Source organism: Protomyctophum parallelum, assembly GCF_964188405.1.
Source record: "Protomyctophum parallelum genome assembly, chromosome: 7".
NCBI lineage: Eukaryota > Metazoa > Chordata > Actinopteri > Myctophiformes > Myctophidae > Protomyctophum > Protomyctophum parallelum.
This window is the reverse complement of record NC_139705.1, coordinates 39,247,290-39,265,534: the sequence shown is the minus strand read 5'-3', so window position 1 is coordinate 39,265,534 and position 18,245 is coordinate 39,247,290. Positions and strand designations below refer to the sequence as shown.

General features: G+C 41.9%; 2 protein-coding genes across 2 annotated transcripts; both read right to left on the bottom strand.

Annotated features, from left to right (window-relative positions):
* Positions 1-465: 465 nt before the first annotated feature.
* On the bottom strand, positions 466-8,281 carry snpha (syntaphilin a; the record flags this gene model as incomplete). The annotated part of the gene is made up of 5 exons (XM_083769821.1): positions 8,192-8,281; positions 4,924-5,049; positions 4,674-4,802; positions 2,676-2,825; positions 466-1,720 (listed from the first exon to the last, which is right to left on the bottom strand). The coding sequence occupies exons 2-5, from the start codon at positions 4,965-4,967 to the stop codon at positions 466-468; spliced, it is 1,578 nt and encodes a 525-aa protein (XP_083625947.1). The 5' UTR covers positions 4,968-5,049; positions 8,192-8,281.
* A 759-nt stretch (positions 8,282-9,040) lies between these two features.
* rad21l1 (RAD21 cohesin complex component like 1) lies at positions 9,041-16,645 on the bottom strand (the record flags this gene model as incomplete). Its single annotated transcript, XM_083769820.1, has 13 exons — positions 9,041-9,232; positions 9,547-9,621; positions 9,718-9,828; positions 10,871-11,025; positions 11,182-11,263; positions 11,916-12,145; positions 12,412-12,534; positions 12,697-12,846; positions 13,283-13,387; positions 13,552-13,652; positions 13,769-13,877; positions 14,404-14,533; positions 16,499-16,645. The coding sequence occupies 13 exons, from the start codon at positions 16,643-16,645 to the stop codon at positions 9,041-9,043; spliced, it is 1,710 nt and encodes a 569-aa protein (XP_083625946.1).
* Between the last annotated feature and the right edge of the window lie 1,600 nt (positions 16,646-18,245).

Below are 18,245 nucleotides of genomic sequence, written 5' to 3'. Positions count from 1 at the left end.
GCTACATGCAACAATAACTTGTTTAGTTAAAGCCACTTGAAATGCAGGCAGCGGCATTAAGTATTTTAATCATGAAATATTCTTATTACTAATCAGTTGTATCTCTGAGGCAAGAAATGAACACAAAACACAAGGATATCATGGCAAATCTGACGATAGAATGGGGCATAGGTATGTTTGCAGTGACTGAAATTAAGGTAATATTACTTAAGCTAAATTGCACAAAAATAAGCACTTACAAAATATGTATTGTAATGAAGAAAACGTACTTCAAAGTCACTCAGACTACAAAGTCCTCACGTCTGCATGTGTGTGTCATCACGGCTGCATTTGTGTGTCATCATGGCTGCATGCGTGTCATGTCATGGCATGCATGCGTGTGTGTGGCTGCATGTCTGTCAACATGGCTACAGATGGGTGATGTCATGGCTGTGTCCTCATGTATGTCATGCAGACACATCAGCCTCAGATAGGTGTCGTTCCGTTCATATTGGTGGGACGTCCTCTTCCTCTTGCTCCTATACCTCTGCGACGCAGTGAATGCAGTGCCACAGCGCAGCAGCCCCTCAGCAGGGAGCCAATATGATACATGGGCCTGACTTCGCGCTGAGACCCTTGGCACAGCCATGCCACCGTAGGGACCATGGGCATTGCCAATGCCAGCAGGTCTACCATGAAGTACCTGCTCCAGTGGCATCGCTGTGGCAAAAGCGCCTCCTCCTCCCCGACTCCATCTGCCCCCTCACCCTCCTCTTCCTCCTCCTCTCCCTCCAGCTCCACTACCGTAGCGTCCTGCCTCTGTGATGGCTGAACTAGAGGTTGTGGCTGGCAGGTTTGGGGCATAGTTGGCACCCATGTCATCTCCACTGGCTTCGGCTCTAAGCTGTAGGAGAGGTCAGGCGGTGATGACAGAGGTAGAGAGGGTAGGAACGCTCGTGCCTTTGAGTGAGAAACGTCTGCCGATAAAGAAATAATACTGAGCTCTTCGTGTCCACGTTCATCTGAAAGCCAGGTCATAGTTGGGCTGGAGGCCTGAGAGCGAACCTCTGGTTTCTTCTCTGGAGGCGCTGGAGGAGGAGGAGGGGCGCTCGCTGCAGCTGCACTGGGAGGCTCGTCCTGAGGTAAGTGTAGGAACAGATGATGATGATGTGGGAGGTAGCCATGTCCAGTGCATTTGCAGCCACTGCTGAGAGTGTGGCAGGAGTGTGATATTGGCAACACGGCCCCCCCACTGCACAACTTCTCAAAGGTGGGGGAGTGAGGTGCAGCCGAGGGGCCTCGGCCATGGGCGGCGGTGGGGGGTGGCTGCTCTGATAAGAGGGCCGCTTCCAGCACCAGGTGGGTTTGTCCCGCTGGCCGCGTCGCTCCACTGAGGTCAGGGGGGTTTAAGTTGCGCTCCACCTGTAGTGCCAGAGCCTCGCTGCTCAGCCGTGTGTACGTGGCGCTGCGGCTCAGAGTATTGGCCGGAGAGCAGCCGCAGGAACGGGATCTTCCACCCGGCTGAGGTCTCTGCAGACCTGGGTATGGCTTGTGGTCATGAGGCTCTGGTTCCCGGCTGCTCAGATTGGTCCTCACGGTTTCTACCACATCCTGAAGGTGCTGGATCTCTTTACGGGCCTCTTTGAGAGCCAGCTGGGCTTCCACGCGGTGGCACTCCTCCTCGATCCAGTCGTCTTGCATCCGACACAGCTGGGTCTTCAGCTCATCTATCTCACAATCCCTGATGGAGGAGAAGTAATGCAGCTGATTTAGCAGTACTGATTAATAGATTTTATTCCCATGAGCAATTAACAATTAAAGTGGAAACTTGCAACTTTGGATCAACTTGTTTTCAAATCCACGGAGTCCAGTAATCCGATACTATTAATCATTTTGTAGTTGGTAAAATAGCTTTTCCCTCTTTAGTATTCAACAATGAATGTAATAATCAAAAATGACATTCTTTACATCTTATACAGATTATTTTAAATCATTATTAGAAAATAATTACTTGTGTTTGAGGAAACAGATCATGAAACAAAAAATAAAAGAATTGATGAATCAGTTGTAACTGAACCTAGAAGATATAACATTGAATTGAATCAGTTCAGTCAGACAACTCACGAATATATTTACCAATATTTCTTACAGAATGAGTAATGAGTGTGCATATGATATTTCACTTGGCGTTCGGCTCTGCTGGATTTCTCCCTGCTCGGCACGATTAAGCACCAACATAAAACATTAAGAGCAGGGAGATAGATATAGCCTACAATAAAAAACCCCATGGGGAGCATAAATAGCAGAGCCCACCGGTGGTGCTGGGGTGGTGCTGGGAGAAAACATCACATACAACCAGGAACCATGTGCAGAGGAAGGCAGGAAGAGCATGCAGTCTAGTGAGCTTAAGTAGCCCCCCAATTGGTCAGCTGACTGCCGCATCGGTGAATGACGTGTGGGACTTGCACACACTTATACAGTTATACACCCACACATGCAGCATGTTAACCCCTTGAGTATAATATGCGCCTTTGAGCATGGCATGAACCCCCTCGAGTATGTCTGAATGAACTAACTCCGCAAGCTACGTCTCATTTATGTCCTTGGAAATTGGTTTAGCAAGAAATTGTGTCGTTTTCAATTGATAGCTGTGTCAGACAGAAATATAAGCACTCACAATATCTGTCAAGATTCACCTGTGCTGCAGTCTGTCCACATGATCTCTCAACCTGGCGCGCAGGTGACGGATGCACACCTCCTTCTGTTGCATGGGTGTGAGGTACTGTTCCGGGGTCGGAGGCCTGATTCCATGGTTGTCGTTGCAGGTGGCCTGCCGTGCCTGTCGCCTGAGTTTAAACCAGCGTCATTTGCATTCAAATGCTTCACATTATCTCAGAACTTTAATCACAAGTCCTGTTGCAACACACAAGGATGAAGTAGTGAGTGGATGTTAAAGAACGGTTGACTGTGGTGTTTTTTCTGGTCTGTCTTGCTTTTCTTGCTGGCAGAAACCTTGTACCTTACTTATTTCTTTCCTTATTTCTTTCACAAATGAAATTATATTGTACTATGTCAGAGGGACGGCCAAGCTACACCAGGCTTTTCTTGCGCGTTTACTCTAAACGCGCGGACCGTGCGTGCGTAAGCCAAATGCCCTGGCTACATCGATCTGTCAGACGCGCGGCAGGTTTGTGCGGGACCTTCCGGGAGGATATATAGATACGCGCGCATGGGGGCATACGCACGTAAACATTTTAGAACCGATCCTATTTTTAGAGCACGCGTAGGATGGCCCGCGGTATCCGTGCGTCTGGTGTAGCTGGTATCATTGACGTATCATTGACGTAGCTTGACGTGTAGCTTGGCCGTTATGCATGAGTAGCAATACTTTTGATACATTCTAATTTCACTACACCTGTAATGACATGCCCAAAGTAGGGATGGCAGGTTGAAAGGGGTTAAGTGGGTTAAAGGGGTCTGTCTGTAGGTTTTTATAAATATTGAACCAATGAAAAGTATTTACAGCTTGTGACAAAATAATAACTGCATTGGATCGATGGGAATGCAGATTATTTTCTCCATTTCCTGAAAAGTAATGGTTTTGAAGATTTCTGCCCAACAGCGTCTCTGCAACATTATCCAGGTTAGCGTCCAACAGGACACGTCTTGCTAACTAGGGGTGTGCTGAAATATCGATATTGTGATAATCGATAATCACAATATCGATAATATATATTATATATATATATATATATATATCGATACGTCCTCCCGTGATAGATTATCGATTGATCGATATCGGGAATAAAGAAAAAATAAGAAAAAAATAACATAAAATAATGTTGTTCATAATGAAGTGATGAACAACATTAGAAAAGGAGGAAATGACAGCTAAAATAAAGCAAATTCCACTCTCACATTCCACAGTAACCAGAAGTACTGAATTACTGGATGGTGATTTGTCCAAACAGCTTTGTGGGAATACAGAATGCAGAATGCATTTCCCCAGCAGTGGACAAGTCCACTGACATCAGTGATAATGGTCAGTTGGTGGTGTTTGTGAGGTATTATGATGATACCAGTGATAATGGTCAGTTGGTAGTGTTTGTGAGGTATTATGATGTCAAAGGGGGAGTTTATTGAGTATTAATTTAGTGTTTGAGTGGTGCAACCACTCCTATAGACAGCTATGTGTGTGTGTATTATTGTGGGTCTACTCTGGGTTTTATAATGCAGCGTGAGTCCGCGATAGCCGATCTACAAGCTCACAACGCATTGCGCTGATTGACAGTGCACGTGCAGAAGTTACTGTATAAAACTATAATTAAGTAGGCTACTTTTTAGTGTGATGTGTGGTGTTATTGACTTCTTGTTCTTAATGTGGGTTTATCAGAGCACCAGATAGTGCAGCTGTGAGTAGCTGCTGCTGCTGCGTCCGTGCACCAATAGAGCGACCGCGACGGCGGCGTGCATGCTAGAAATAATAAATACAAATATGTCGGGCTTCGGGCCGGGCTCGGGCCGTTTCTGGATTTTACCAACGGGCTTAGGGCCGGGCCTTAACTTCACGGGCCCGGGCCGGGCCGGGCCGGGCCAGGTCTATATTTTAGGCTCGTGCAGGGCTCTAGTACCCATACCGTCCCACCCCTATTGCTAACCTTTTGAGCAGTGGAGTTCTATAAGTAACATCCTACCTGGGTGTACTGGGATATGTCCGGGCTGTGGGACTGCCCTCGTTAGCCCTGCCTCGACCAGGATACGTGTTGGTACTGGATGCATCACTGTGGGAATACCGGCCTCCGCCACCAGTGCCCACTGAGCGCCTTGCACAGAGAGATCATATTACAGACCAATCAAATACATTATGACATCATGAAAAGTTGTACAAACAACAGCACTCATTATATCACTGACTCCAGACGTGAGAGACAGAATGAACAATACCTGCGCTGACCTGCAGGGGTCTTACGAGGGGGAGGGAGAGACATTTGTGCTGTGCGGTGTTGATGTCTCCTGTCCCACGACTGTCTCTAGAGAGAGACACAGAGCCTAGGAGGCCTCAGAGTTGAACTGCACCAAGCAATAACAAGCAGAAACATTGTCATTGCATTGTAACTGCAATTTAAAGCAGTGGCTATTTAAGCTTGTTACATAAAAGAGACAAGAAAAATATATTTACACACAAAAAATTGGTCCCGACAAACAATTTGGGATACACTAATATAAATCATAAGTTCGTAAACAAATACAGAGAAAATAGTTGCAACACACAATGTGCTCTAGCACAGTGAGTGATCCATCAGAGTACACAATCATTATATGACATCATTCTGTAGAGAGAAATACAATGAAGCAAACTAAGACAATAAGATGGCCTTTCTTCACGTGTTGCCTCACTGGAAGCAAATGACAACTTTGAAAAATCGTCTAGCCACCATGTGCCCAAATAAAGCCTCCTTTCAGTGCTGACACAAGGGAACAGTGAGTTCACTCTAACAGTCACTGCAGCTGCATCCTGCATGCATCCGTACCCTGGTCTTATAGCCTAAAATAAAAGTCATCCACCTTCAAATAAACTTGAAAAGGCCTGAGACAAGGAAAATATGACACTAGGAAGTAATTAAATAGACAATGAATGTAGTTTCTGTGGTCATCACACATTTTAATATTGCGACAAAGCGAGACTACTAAAACAGTTAAATTAAATGAAGAATTAAATGGAACACACAGGATGCTTTTCTCAGAGCTCCCTTAACTGTATACCTGTCATTGCATGGGTAGTTTGTATAATGTCACTGATGTAATAGTGTTACTATGATGTATTGATTTTATTGTTATTTGTTTTAATGTTAATGTGGTATGATATGCCTCCATTTCTTCTCCTGCCAGAACAGAACAGTGTTGTTCTGCTTTTCTATGTCTTAGGAAATGTCAGCAGCAAAACATTTCATATTAGGAACTTCCAAAACAAAATGTATACTTCAATAATGTATCAATTATTTACAGAGGCACCCACCAGTGGGACACAATATCTGTAAATATTAAACAAATCAGAAGCAAATATATCTTAAATGAATATTAATGAAAGAGTCCACACAACTGGAATGATCATGTTTGATGTTTAACCTATGTTTCTATATTGTCTATATTATCTAATTATTATCTTTGGCATTTTAATAATAATAAACTGTATTTTTAATAGTGCAATTAGGTTTTGACTGACGAGTGTCAGTTGTTGTTAACTTGTTTGTTTGTATATTGTGTGTTGTTTTATGTTGTGGACCCCAGGAAGACTATAGTGACTGTGGAAACTAATGGAGATCCAAATAAAGAATATTAGATAGTTGAGATAGTTCAAATGTACCGACATGTTTGTGGCTGGTAATTCACCACCATGTGTTTGCTGTAATATCTATTGAATATTTAAGTAATTTACATACTAAAGCTAAACAAAATGAAAGCTTAATTTATAGTCCATCATGCGGTGCTGTTACTTACTGACATGAAGTTATTTTGTGGGGAAGAATTAGGATTTAGCCATGTACGTACACTCGTACAGTATGTCATTTAGACATGGGGCAGGTTATGTTAGAACTTGTAGACTTATATTTTTGCTTGACTAAATGCTATGAATGTATTGTTATTGTAGTTAGACTATATTGGATATATGCAAAGATCATGTGTGCTGTCAAATGGATAAGCCTAATGTGAAAATGGCAGTATCTTGTAGAATCGACTATTGTCATTTGTCATTGAGTTGATTAAAAGCTGAGATCACAGGACACGGTGGCCTGGGTTCGATTCCTGCTGGGGACGCTGTGGGCACTGCATGGGGGCGTGTTTCCTCCTCCGCGTCATCAGTGCCCATACCCCGAGGCGGGGTTGGCGAAAGGGCCTTTCTGTGTGGAGTATGCATGTTCTCCCTGTGAACCATAGGTACGTACCCTCACAAAAAACATGCAGTAATCCTGGTCTATAAACTACCTCCCCCTGGCCAACCGGGGCGCCTGATGGAGGGGAAAGGACTGGTCGGAATAACGTGTTCTTTCCACGCGCTACGTCCGGCCGGGAAAACTCCCCCGTCAGGTGAAAAGAAGCAGCTTGGACTCCTCATGCATTGAAAGAAGCATGAGGTCAGTCCGCTCCCCCCCCCCAGGTTGGCAGAGCAAGTGTAGTGCCCAGGATTACATTAGATAATTGGCACTGTGTGATCACACTGTGAACTGAGTGTTGCAACTCCCCTCTCCTCTCTCTCTCTGTAATTAGCAGGCAACAGTGTAACACTATCTCTCGATCTCTGGCACAACAGCGCCACTTTTGCCCCTACTGGTACATAGTTACATAGGTTAGCCATAGTCACATAGGTTAGGACGGACATTGCTGTTCTTTGGAGCGGTTGCACCACTCAAAAAGAAGCTGAGATCACACTGTGATTAGTGTGATATGCACAGCTGGAGGAAATTACAGTTATCTTTATGTGGATAATGTAGTAGAAAAAGGAAAAATAGAGAGGCCAGAATTTGTACGAACAGAGACATAATTTCATAACATAAAGACGTGTGTGTGTGTGTGTGTGTGCGCGCGCGCGTGCACGCGTGTCGTCCAATTTCTCTTGGTGCACAACAGGCAATGTGGATTCACCTCTGCGCAACAGGTGGCGAATACGCAATAATACGCAGTCATCTTACGTAAGAGGGAATATCAGTGATCCGCAAGGGACAGCTGAAGTTGAAGCACGTCCATATACGTAGAGAGCCCGATCTCTTTTCATTCCATATAGCTTCAACTCCACGATGCCACAATCTGAAATGCTTTAATTGGGGGACCGTCTGTTGTTTGTTGATGATACGCTTTGCCTTTTGAACAATCAATATTCCACTAAGAGAGATGGAGTTTACGAGCACCATATTGACCACACTGGTCGTCAGGGAGTCGTCACGTCAGGGGAGTCCAGCTGGACAGTCAGTGGGGAAAAGTCATATCTTCTAAAGTGCATACATGTGTGTGCTGTGAATCAACAATAGTATGTAAAAACACTGCCATTGCAAGTAATCTTCATGATCAGATTCAGAAATAGCTGACAAAACTAATTTAGTCATGCCCTACATACGGTTATCCAACGGGGATATAATATACGATCATCTGCAGAGTAGACACAAAAACTAGATCATGCTCGTTCAAGCCATTATAATAAATAATACATGTACAGTACCATTTGGTCAGATCGGCGTAGTTGTGCATCGTTGTGGTTGTGTGGGCAATGCATGCAGTCACATGTGTAAGATGGAACAGAACGGTGCTGATGAGGGTCCATTCCTGCAGCGGAGACGATACGTTGTAACTGCGTCTACTGCATTAGTGGCTCTTAAAGAGCCAGCGTCCGATAATCATGTAAAAATGATGAACAGGTGGGCATACATAGTTACTGTGTACTGTTACCATATTGCACATTTGTGAACTATCGTGTCTATAAGATCAGTTCATATACTGTAGTTAATACACAAAAACTGAATCGATTCATCGCAGAGTTTAAGCTAAATACCTGAAAAACAAAACGACTATTCACGGAAATAAATCACATGACTGTATCAGCAAATCTGTTATTTTATTATAACAATATATAACATTCAATATAATGTTTTTTCTTTTTTTTTTATAGGCTAACCAGACCGAAACTATCTATTTACAGAAATACAGAATAAATACAGAATACACAAACATTTGATCAAATGAGCATTAATACAAATGTAAACTAAGCTGAACTCAGCCTTCAACACAACTTCAAACTGCAGACATAAAATAGTAACACACACCCCACCACCATAATGTGACATCAGTCCTTTTCAAGCCAATGGGCAACAAAATAATATATATAATATAGAATGTTTTAAGTCAGAGGAACACACATTCATAGACATATTAAGACTGCCATATGCCAGGAGGAGGTTCTTTGTCAACCCACAAACCTCCATTAAAATGTCCATTTCATTTTGTCTGACTCATTTTCCGAACCATTCTGGCAGCCAAGCTCTAGGGCTCAGTACTGTAACACTGCTGCATCCTATGACTCATGGAATTTGGGGCCAGATGTGGCGAGGACGTCTTCATAGGGAGCGTTCTGGTACAGCTCGATGGCCTGCTGTTTCTTCAGGACCAGGAGGTAGAAGAAGGTGGATGATGCCCGGGCACGAGAGCTCCGCTTACATAGAGACTTAAAGCTGAACGTGGTGTTGTTGCTGCCACAGTCCAGGTTCTGTGAGAGACGCACATAAACACATAAACAAACAACAAATTTACCACCACCATTCTCTAATAGTACTCTGACAACAACTCCTCTTCAAATCCATACTGACAGTGACTTCTGTCTCAATCACTGTTGGCATGCTACTGGGTGGCAAGCAACAACTTAGTGTTTTGCCTCATTGTCGATGGTGTTGTATACCGAAAATAACTAATTTAGACGATTTTATCGTACTGATTTTTATAGGGGATAATTTGAAAGTTGTTATTGTTCCAAATACAAAAGTAGCATGTATCATGAGTCTTTATTATTTTCTTCACCCTTACTCTAAGAGTGTTGAGTAGCTTCTGAGTTTTTCGGGTTAGCCTCCTCTCCTCACGGTCCTGGGTGTTCAGGTCAGACTGCAGTGCAGGAAAACATCAAATCAGTCACACTCTAGTCAAGTATGCACTTCTCACTGGTGTGTGTGTTTGTGTGTGTTTTTTAACTATAAGCACCTGAGTGGGGATGATGGTCGATTGACTTTCCCTGTTCCGTCCTGACGGATGGACAAACATTGAATCCTCTGATGGAAGGCCAGAGTGTGAGAAGTCCAACCCATTCTCAACCTCAACAAGCGGAGACAGAGCATGTTTATAAACAATACACAGACAGGTAACAAATGAATAGAGTGCAGAAACACGAGTGCAGAAACAATAACAAATTTGCTTCCATACTAGTGGACGGCATGATACAATTAAGAAGTGACTATGAAAATAATTTTGTTATTTTAGCAGGAGATAGTCGCAAAGACTGCTAAATATTATAGTGTTTCAATAGGAACATTGACTAAGTGACACCTCAATTTCAATCTTTTGGAAAGACATCAGCAAATATTGTAAAAAAAAAGCACATTCAATGAATGACTCTTCCGCAGGTGACTAAATGCAGGATGTGATCAGACTGTGTCAGCAAGAACAGTTTGTCTGGTTGTGAGGGGCAATTTCCTGGCATTGTTTGGGTCCACTTAGAGAGAAGGGTCACTGCAGATCAATGCAAAGTTATTTGGTGAGTAATCACCTTTATCCTACGATAGTTGATTTTTAAATCTCTATGTTGTTATTGGTGTCCTTACTGTTTTGCCTGATTCGCTGCCTTTTTGTTGTTTTATGTTTTTTGCTATTATTCTAAACATAATGATGAATAACATAAATCATTAACTATGGCTTGCACGTGACTGGCTTGTCACAAGATCCCAACCCAATTGAGATTTTGGAGTGACGTGTTAGACAGCGCTCCACACCACCATCATGAAAATATCAAATGAGGGATTGGCTTTAGTTAACTTAAAACTATGTGTTCTATTCTTTCCGTACAGTTTCAGAGACTTGCAATCTATGCTAAGGTGCATTGAACCTTGACCATCATAAGACACTTTATGTAGTTTAGTTTTAAACTACATAGATTATTGCCACCTTCAATTTATATTTCAGCATTGTTTAAATTATTTTGATAGTAGAGACAGGAAATTACAGAGAGGCGGGGGGGGGGGGGGGGGGGGGGAGACAACGACGTGCAACTTCATAATGGAACTGGGTATGTTACATCTCCTTATAGTGTTTGTTTCCTGTTTGTCTTCCTGCACAGAGAGACATGCTTACTAAAGCTTACTTGTGCTGGCTCAATGCTGTTCTCTGGTGGGTTGCCATCGCTCACATGCTCAAGAGTCAGCTCAGCACTGTGCCTCAGTCTCTCAGTATCCACAGTCTGATCCAGAGAACTGAGCTCTGCAGTATGGACTGTATGGAGGCTGCACTCTTTCTGACCTATACAGTATACAAATACAAAAAATGAATAACAGCTAAAACAAATACACAACCGTTTACAAACATTAATACAGACACTGAATATTATGCAGATTCATAAGCTCTGCAAAAAAGACTTCGATGACCGAATGAATGCTCTAACGTGCACCTTCCTACCTCCTGCTCTGTGCTCGTCTTCATCACTCACTCTGACTTTCGCTCTGTCACCATTCTGGTTTAACATATCATTGGGAAAGAGCTGCAAATGCAAAATGGGTCAATAAAACAAATACATAAATACTACTAATATAGAGTGTATGCACATGCATAAAGTGAGTGGCAAAGTGAGTTTAACGTTGTTTAATGCAATGAGATAGGACTTTTCTGTTTGGATGTATGGGCTGTCAAGGCCAGAAAGTTCTTTACCACCCAGTAGGTGTTCCTGCATAACTTCCTGGTATGTCATGCGCATATCCTCAATAACTACTATAACTACTTATAACTACTACATTATATAATAAAGTTATAATTAAGATAACTTCAAATACTTTCAGGATAGAGGCTGGCTGTTGACTTATATTGTGCTTATATGATACGATCACGACTTATATGCCGACATGATATTGTATAAGGTTTAACTCTGGGTTCCCACACTTTCTCATTACAAAGACTTTCCAAAACGTCTCCATTACCCGCATTGAAATGTCCATGACAAGTTTAGCATGTAGACAAATCGGGGGCATTTGCTATAGTATAGACAAAGACATCCTGACTGACAAAGCATCCCAACTATACTCCATTTCCCTTTTATTATTTTACATAACTTAACCAGAATAGGAAAATGGGAATTTGAAATTCCATTACTTTTATGTTTCCAAAAGAGTTAACAAATTCACTATAAATGTTTGGACCTGCAGTAACTGTGCATGTAGGACGTCAGTGGTGAACCGGCTGAGGATTAGGACTGCTTGACCGGTCTCCTTCCACTTCATGAGCTTGTAGGTAGGGGGCGCCATGTCCAATGGGCCGATCAGGTTAGAGTAGTCTGCAATCTGCCATCTGATGGCCTCGTTGGACAACTCCTTGACCTCGTCCACAACCAGCTTCCTTTTCCTCTTCAACCTCTTTCTGTCAGAGTTGGCTGAGGGGAGAAGATGCAGGACATTTGCTTGTTTCTCTATTAAAATAATTTTATGTTTCTCTGAGTGTGTTTCTCAGACAATATTGACAGGCACACTTGTCAAACAGAACCTCATGCACTTTAAATCCCCCTTCCAGAAAATGTGGCACTGGCAGCTCAGTGGCCTTGTGGTAGAGTGGCCGCCCTCTAAATCTTCCAAAGTATGCAAGTAGTAAACGGTATGTTTCTAAATTATCACAATTAAAGGGAGAGTGGTTTAAGCTTACGAGTCATAGTCACAGGCTCCAGGGCAAATCCTTCCTCCTCGTTGGCAAGCAGAGTGGTCTCACTCATTGTTTGAAGGTCTACCTCCATATGATCTGATCTAGGGGCATCAACCTCCATAGGTTCTAGAATACATAAGAAATAAAATGTAATATGTCTCAGTCCTAAATCTCTTAATCACCAAATCAGCTGTCTCCTTATGTAGTAATTTAATACTAATACCAATGGCAGTCAAACGCAGCTGTAATAATGCTAGAAGTTTCAGTAAAATATTCAAGAGACATTACCCTCGTTGGTAATGTTAGCGGGTGTCTCTAGCAGTTCATTTGGTACATTACCCTCGTTGGTAATGTTAGTGGGGGTCTCTAGCAGTTCATTTGGTGGCTCCTCTGTGATGTTATCCTCTTGAAAAGCATTATCACTGCTTGTTACCCAATCTGTAGTCATTAAAATAAAAAAAACATCCAATTTGGTCATTGTCATTCCTCTTTCAGATAAGGTGAGAGGTAGATATCATATATCACACAGCAGCCGTGACAGTAAAAGAACCATACTGTAAATTATAGGTATGGGACTATGGGTATGGCCCTTGAGTGGAATAAAATCCCAGGCTGTACAATGTCATTATATAGTAAGTTTTAAATGTATGTCTTTAAATGTAATGATCTAGTTAGTCTACCACAGAGCCCTAATTAGTCCACTGCCAAGCTTAGTCCATCCACTACCAAACTCTATTGAGAACACTTAATTCTAGCCCATCCACTACTGAACTCTAGTCAGTCCACTGCAGATTTCTAGTCTGCCAAACTCTAGTCAGTCAGTCCTCTGCCAAACTGTAGTGTGTCCAATGTTGCACTCTAGTCTGTCCACTACCAAGCACGTCTATGCCGTTGTCTTCATCCCCAAAATTATCTCGAGGGTCAGCCAGGCTTTGGAAGGTCATGTCCATCAGTCCATGCGGGTGATATGATTCACCTCCTAAAGCACACAGAGGAAAGCACAATTATAGAATCAATAAGGGACTACTTTGATACACTTTTATCCTGCCGGGTGAAAATAACTAAACTTAATGGTACAGTAAATAAAATAAATATTACTCACACTGTTAATTTAAAAAAACATCCAGGAACATTTGTTCTTACCAAAATCCCGTAGTAGAAAGCTACTGCTAAAATCTTCTTTGAGAGTGATCTCCTCCTTTCGACATTGGTTGCGTGAATAGTTGTCCTCCAGGTCGATATTACTTGTGTCCACATGAAGAAAGAACCGGTTGTAAAGGGCATATCAATGTGTACTAGTCTTTAATTAAAGAAGACATGGCACGAATAAAAGGTAAAATAATTAATAATTAAAGAGTACCGTGGGCTTGGCAGCCGAGTGTCAAAGTCAGTGAATTCCTCTGCCAAGGTGATGGCTTTCGTTGTGGCCTCAAGCGCGTCAGCAGGCATATCGACAGTTTGAGTTTGTCCTGGTAGGTTGACATTGGGGGGGGGTGTGTAGTTTTGGGGGAGGGCCCGGAGGCAGTCATAGAAAGACAGCAGTCAATAACTAATATTTTTTAATTTTTATAGAACTGGCACAGGAAAGTACAGCACCCAAATTCTGAACTCAAAATGGTTATTCAGTTGTGTGCTGTGATACGTAGAAAGGCGAACAGTCTAAATATAATATCATGATGCATACTTTCAGCTAGTGCAGGAAATTACTCTTGTTATCTTACTGGCTGATGATTTCATTAAATTCCGAATCCGATAAGATGAATATAAAATAACCGTCACCTGGTAAAAATGCCAGGATTGGCTGCTATTATTAATTTCCATGAAAACATGCACCATGGAATACAAACTCCAGTATATGGATAATTTTCACAAACAAATAATTTCACACAACACCTGGACTAGTTAGGTTTGAATGTGCACACACGGCTATTACTTTTGTAAATCTCCAACCATTCTAATGTTTCCACTGACAGTAACAACACAAAGATAAGTTACCTGGCCTGAATGCCACTTCAATCTTAACCAGAGCCTCATTGCACTCTGAGAGGTAATATTTGGCTTTTCTTGAGTAGATCCGTACCACTCCCAGGAGTAGGTGACTAGTTGTCCGCAAACCAATCCTCATCTACAGAAACACACAGAAACACACTTACACATGGTGATGCTTATACAACAAAGTGCTACAACATAACTAGGATACAAGGTAAACAGAGGCCACTGGCCCCCATTTTATATGATCCGATCATCCCCTATTTATTTGTAGGACTCCAATCTTGGAACATGATTTGGTCTGATATGGTATGTCATTTGGACCAGAATTCCTGTCTATACTGTAGGTATCATCATTACTAAAAGGACTGGTCGCTGTCTTTCTGTATACTTCCTTAGCATAGAGCAAGACAGCTGCTCGCTTCGAGCGCCTCCTCACAACGCAACGACAGCCTCACGGCACCTAGCGCCGCGCCGCGCAGCCCTGTCCTCCAACCTCAATCTGTCCTGCATTGCACACGCCAAACATTCTAACAATCATCTTAATTAAATTAATTTGCATCAAAAACAACTCATCTCCCCGCAAATCACGTGTCACCAGCTGTTCATTTGGGGCGCGTTCGGAAACAGCGCACTGAGCCCACTGTGCAATGCAAACTAATAGGCGAGTGTGCTCCGGTGTGGTATTTCCGAACGCGCCCATATTCAGGGGTGAGGACTAGTAGAGATAAACATACTAAAGTCTAAGTAGAGATCAGGCACGTACTGTAGGTGCGACACATAAATACATTTATCTTGTCACGTAAAGGGTGTTGTGAACAGAGTTAAGTGTGAAGCTTTATTTTAGCAGAGGTGCAATGCAAACCTACTACTTTTTAATTATTATTGTTTTTTGTCTTTGTTAGTCTTTTGTCATTTTAGACGTTTAGTAATGTTTCTTGGGGGATATATGCATTTTGTTCTCTTTTCTTTGCCTCACCTGAGGCCTCTATACACACACATTTCAAACAAACATGCTGTGTTCCGTCTGTGTTTCATGCTTTTCCAATGGAAGTCACGTGGTTTGAACAAACACTTGTGTTTGATTGCCCCCCTCCCCCATCAAACACAAGTATTTGGTCAAACCATGTGACTTCCATTGGAAAAGCATTGAGGCAGCCATGAAACACAGACCGACACAGCATGTTCGTTTGAAATGTGTGTATGAGGCCTGCGAGATAGAAACTTAATGACACACGCAAACTAAAAGCACTCACGTCCACTCCAACGAAAGCTAAAGTTTCAAATGCTTTACTTCATCACCAAATATTACAGTACAAACTTCCAATAAATATGTGTACATAATATTGAGCTAAATTAGGTCACAAAGTATCTCTCCCAGCTCCCCCAAGATTAAACCAGCCTTCGATTGAGCAGATAGGGACCATTATTTAAATTGTAACCTGCTGGAGGCCATCCAGAGACACACTTGTCACAGTCTATCACTCCTACTTTCGATTCCAATCCACTTCAGTCCTTGTTGCACACCTGTTTCCACTCCCTCATCAGCCCAACAGTGTCAGTGACATGCCCATTTCACTTTTCCATCAACCCACCACCTATAAAACTGGACTCATTTCACTCACTCAGTTTTAGCCATGTTTCAGGGCTAACTCAGTTTATACTTTGTTGCCTCTGTGTTTTGTGTACTGCCTGCATCCTCACTGTAAGCTTTGCCCTTTTGGACTGCTGTTCTCCTGCCTGCAACTTACTGTAAGATTTGCCTTTTTTGGTTATTCAATTCTGAAATCTACTCTTGTCTGCCTACTGTGGCTTTTCATTTTGGGTTCAATGTAATCCGCACCCATGACATGCCTACATCATATCACAAGTCAATAATCCAATCCAGTGTACAAAATACAATACAAATATAACCCCCAGCTCCTACAAGACATTCTTGTATGTTCTCCAGTTGTATTTACTTGTACATTGTCCAATTTACAAGTGCATAAGTAGCAAATAGTGAAAAGCAGTGATTGATGATATTACTACAGTATGTATTTAAATAAATAATACACTATATATATATATATATTTTTTTTTAAATACATTATTGTTTTACCTGTGGGGAGATTATGTCTTCAATGGTGCTTTCCAGGTTGCATTCAAAAACATGGGCCTTAGTGATTTTACGTTCCCAGTGAGCTGCCAGCCAGATTTTGGCTAAGGGTCCACGTTTGGACGCAAACAGCTGCGTGTAGAACAGCATGTTGAATCCTCCAGATGTTCGGTTCGGTTCTGTGACAAAGCAGAGGCACAACACAAGCTTGCCTTACATAATGTGAGCTTGCTCTTTTCAGCAAGCATAGTACAGAGTTTTAGTAAAGTATAGGTAAAATAAATACCAGAGTAAAGTTTGAATTCATTTCAATCGTCCTTTCGCTACAGAAGCTACATTACTATAACAAATTAACAATATGTACTAATTAACTTTATTAGCGTCATTAGCGTCGACTGACGACGGTGTGTCCATTAGTTCATCATAATGCTACTATGGCTGCTAGCCTGTCTTGTTACCTGCTAGAATATAGTGAACTATTGACACACACTCTTTTCTTGTCCCCGTTACATTCCGAGACCAACACGTGGCATCACTGGCATGTATTTATCATTATATTACATTTACATATTAAATTGAACGGCTCTGACTTCCAATTCACCTTTTAATGTACGGCCAGCACCGCAGCAGCTGGACAAACAATGGGCATGGAATTATTCCTCCTGGATTCGATTGAAAGGAAATTGCCGCCACTGTCTGTGTACACTACGTTGCGAAACAGGGTCACGGACTCACGTGTCAAACGAACAGATTTTCAAGCAATCAACGCATCGCCACGCAAGACGTTTGTTGCTTGTAGATCTGTTCTTTTTTTGACACGCTACGGAGAATCCATTAGGTCAAAGTTATTTGGGTTTGTGCGAAACTGGAATGGTGGTCCGTCCAACACCATGCAGTACGAGACTACGGTAAACACTTTTAAACGTCAATAAAAAGTATTAGTATGATAGTGCTAATTGTGTAACTATTAATGCTGACCAGCCTCCATTTAATAATAACTTCAGTCCATCATGATGATCCGTTGAACTTGATGAATGAAACAAATGTGTTTGTTTCTCTCTCTGTGTGTCTCTCTCTCTCTCTCTCTCTGTCTGTCTGTCTGTCTGTCTGTCTATCTCTCTCAATTCAATTCAATTCAATTCAATTAGCTTTATTGGCATGAATGTAAAAGCTACAGTATTGCCAAAGCATGAAATTCAACAAAAGAACAAAACAAAATAAAATAAGAATATAACAGAAAACAAGCAAATAGAACATTAACTTTCACAATAATAACTAATAACAATCACAATAACTTGTCTGTCTCTCTCTCTCTCTCTCTCTCTCTCTCTCTCTCTCTCTCTCTCTCTCTCTCTCTCTCTCTCTCTCTCTGATTGATTGATTGATTGAAATATTTATTAATAGTTTGTAGAATTTACAGTACATTTTAAGCACAAACTCAATACAAAGACTGTCAACTGTGAGTGGACGACCCAATTAAGCATTACACTTGTTTACAACAGGGTCCACATTGTTCAATTCATCAAAACATTTAAAGACATACAGACATTTAGAGACATACAAATAGACATTTCTATGTAGCTAAAGTACAGAACAGGAATTCATCATATGGGAATATAACAGAAAACAAGCAAATAGAACATTAACTTTCACAATAATAACTAATAACAATCACAATAACTTGTCTCTCCCTCTCCCTCCCTCTCTCTCTCCCTCTCTCTCTCTCTCTCTCTCTCTCCACCTCTCCACT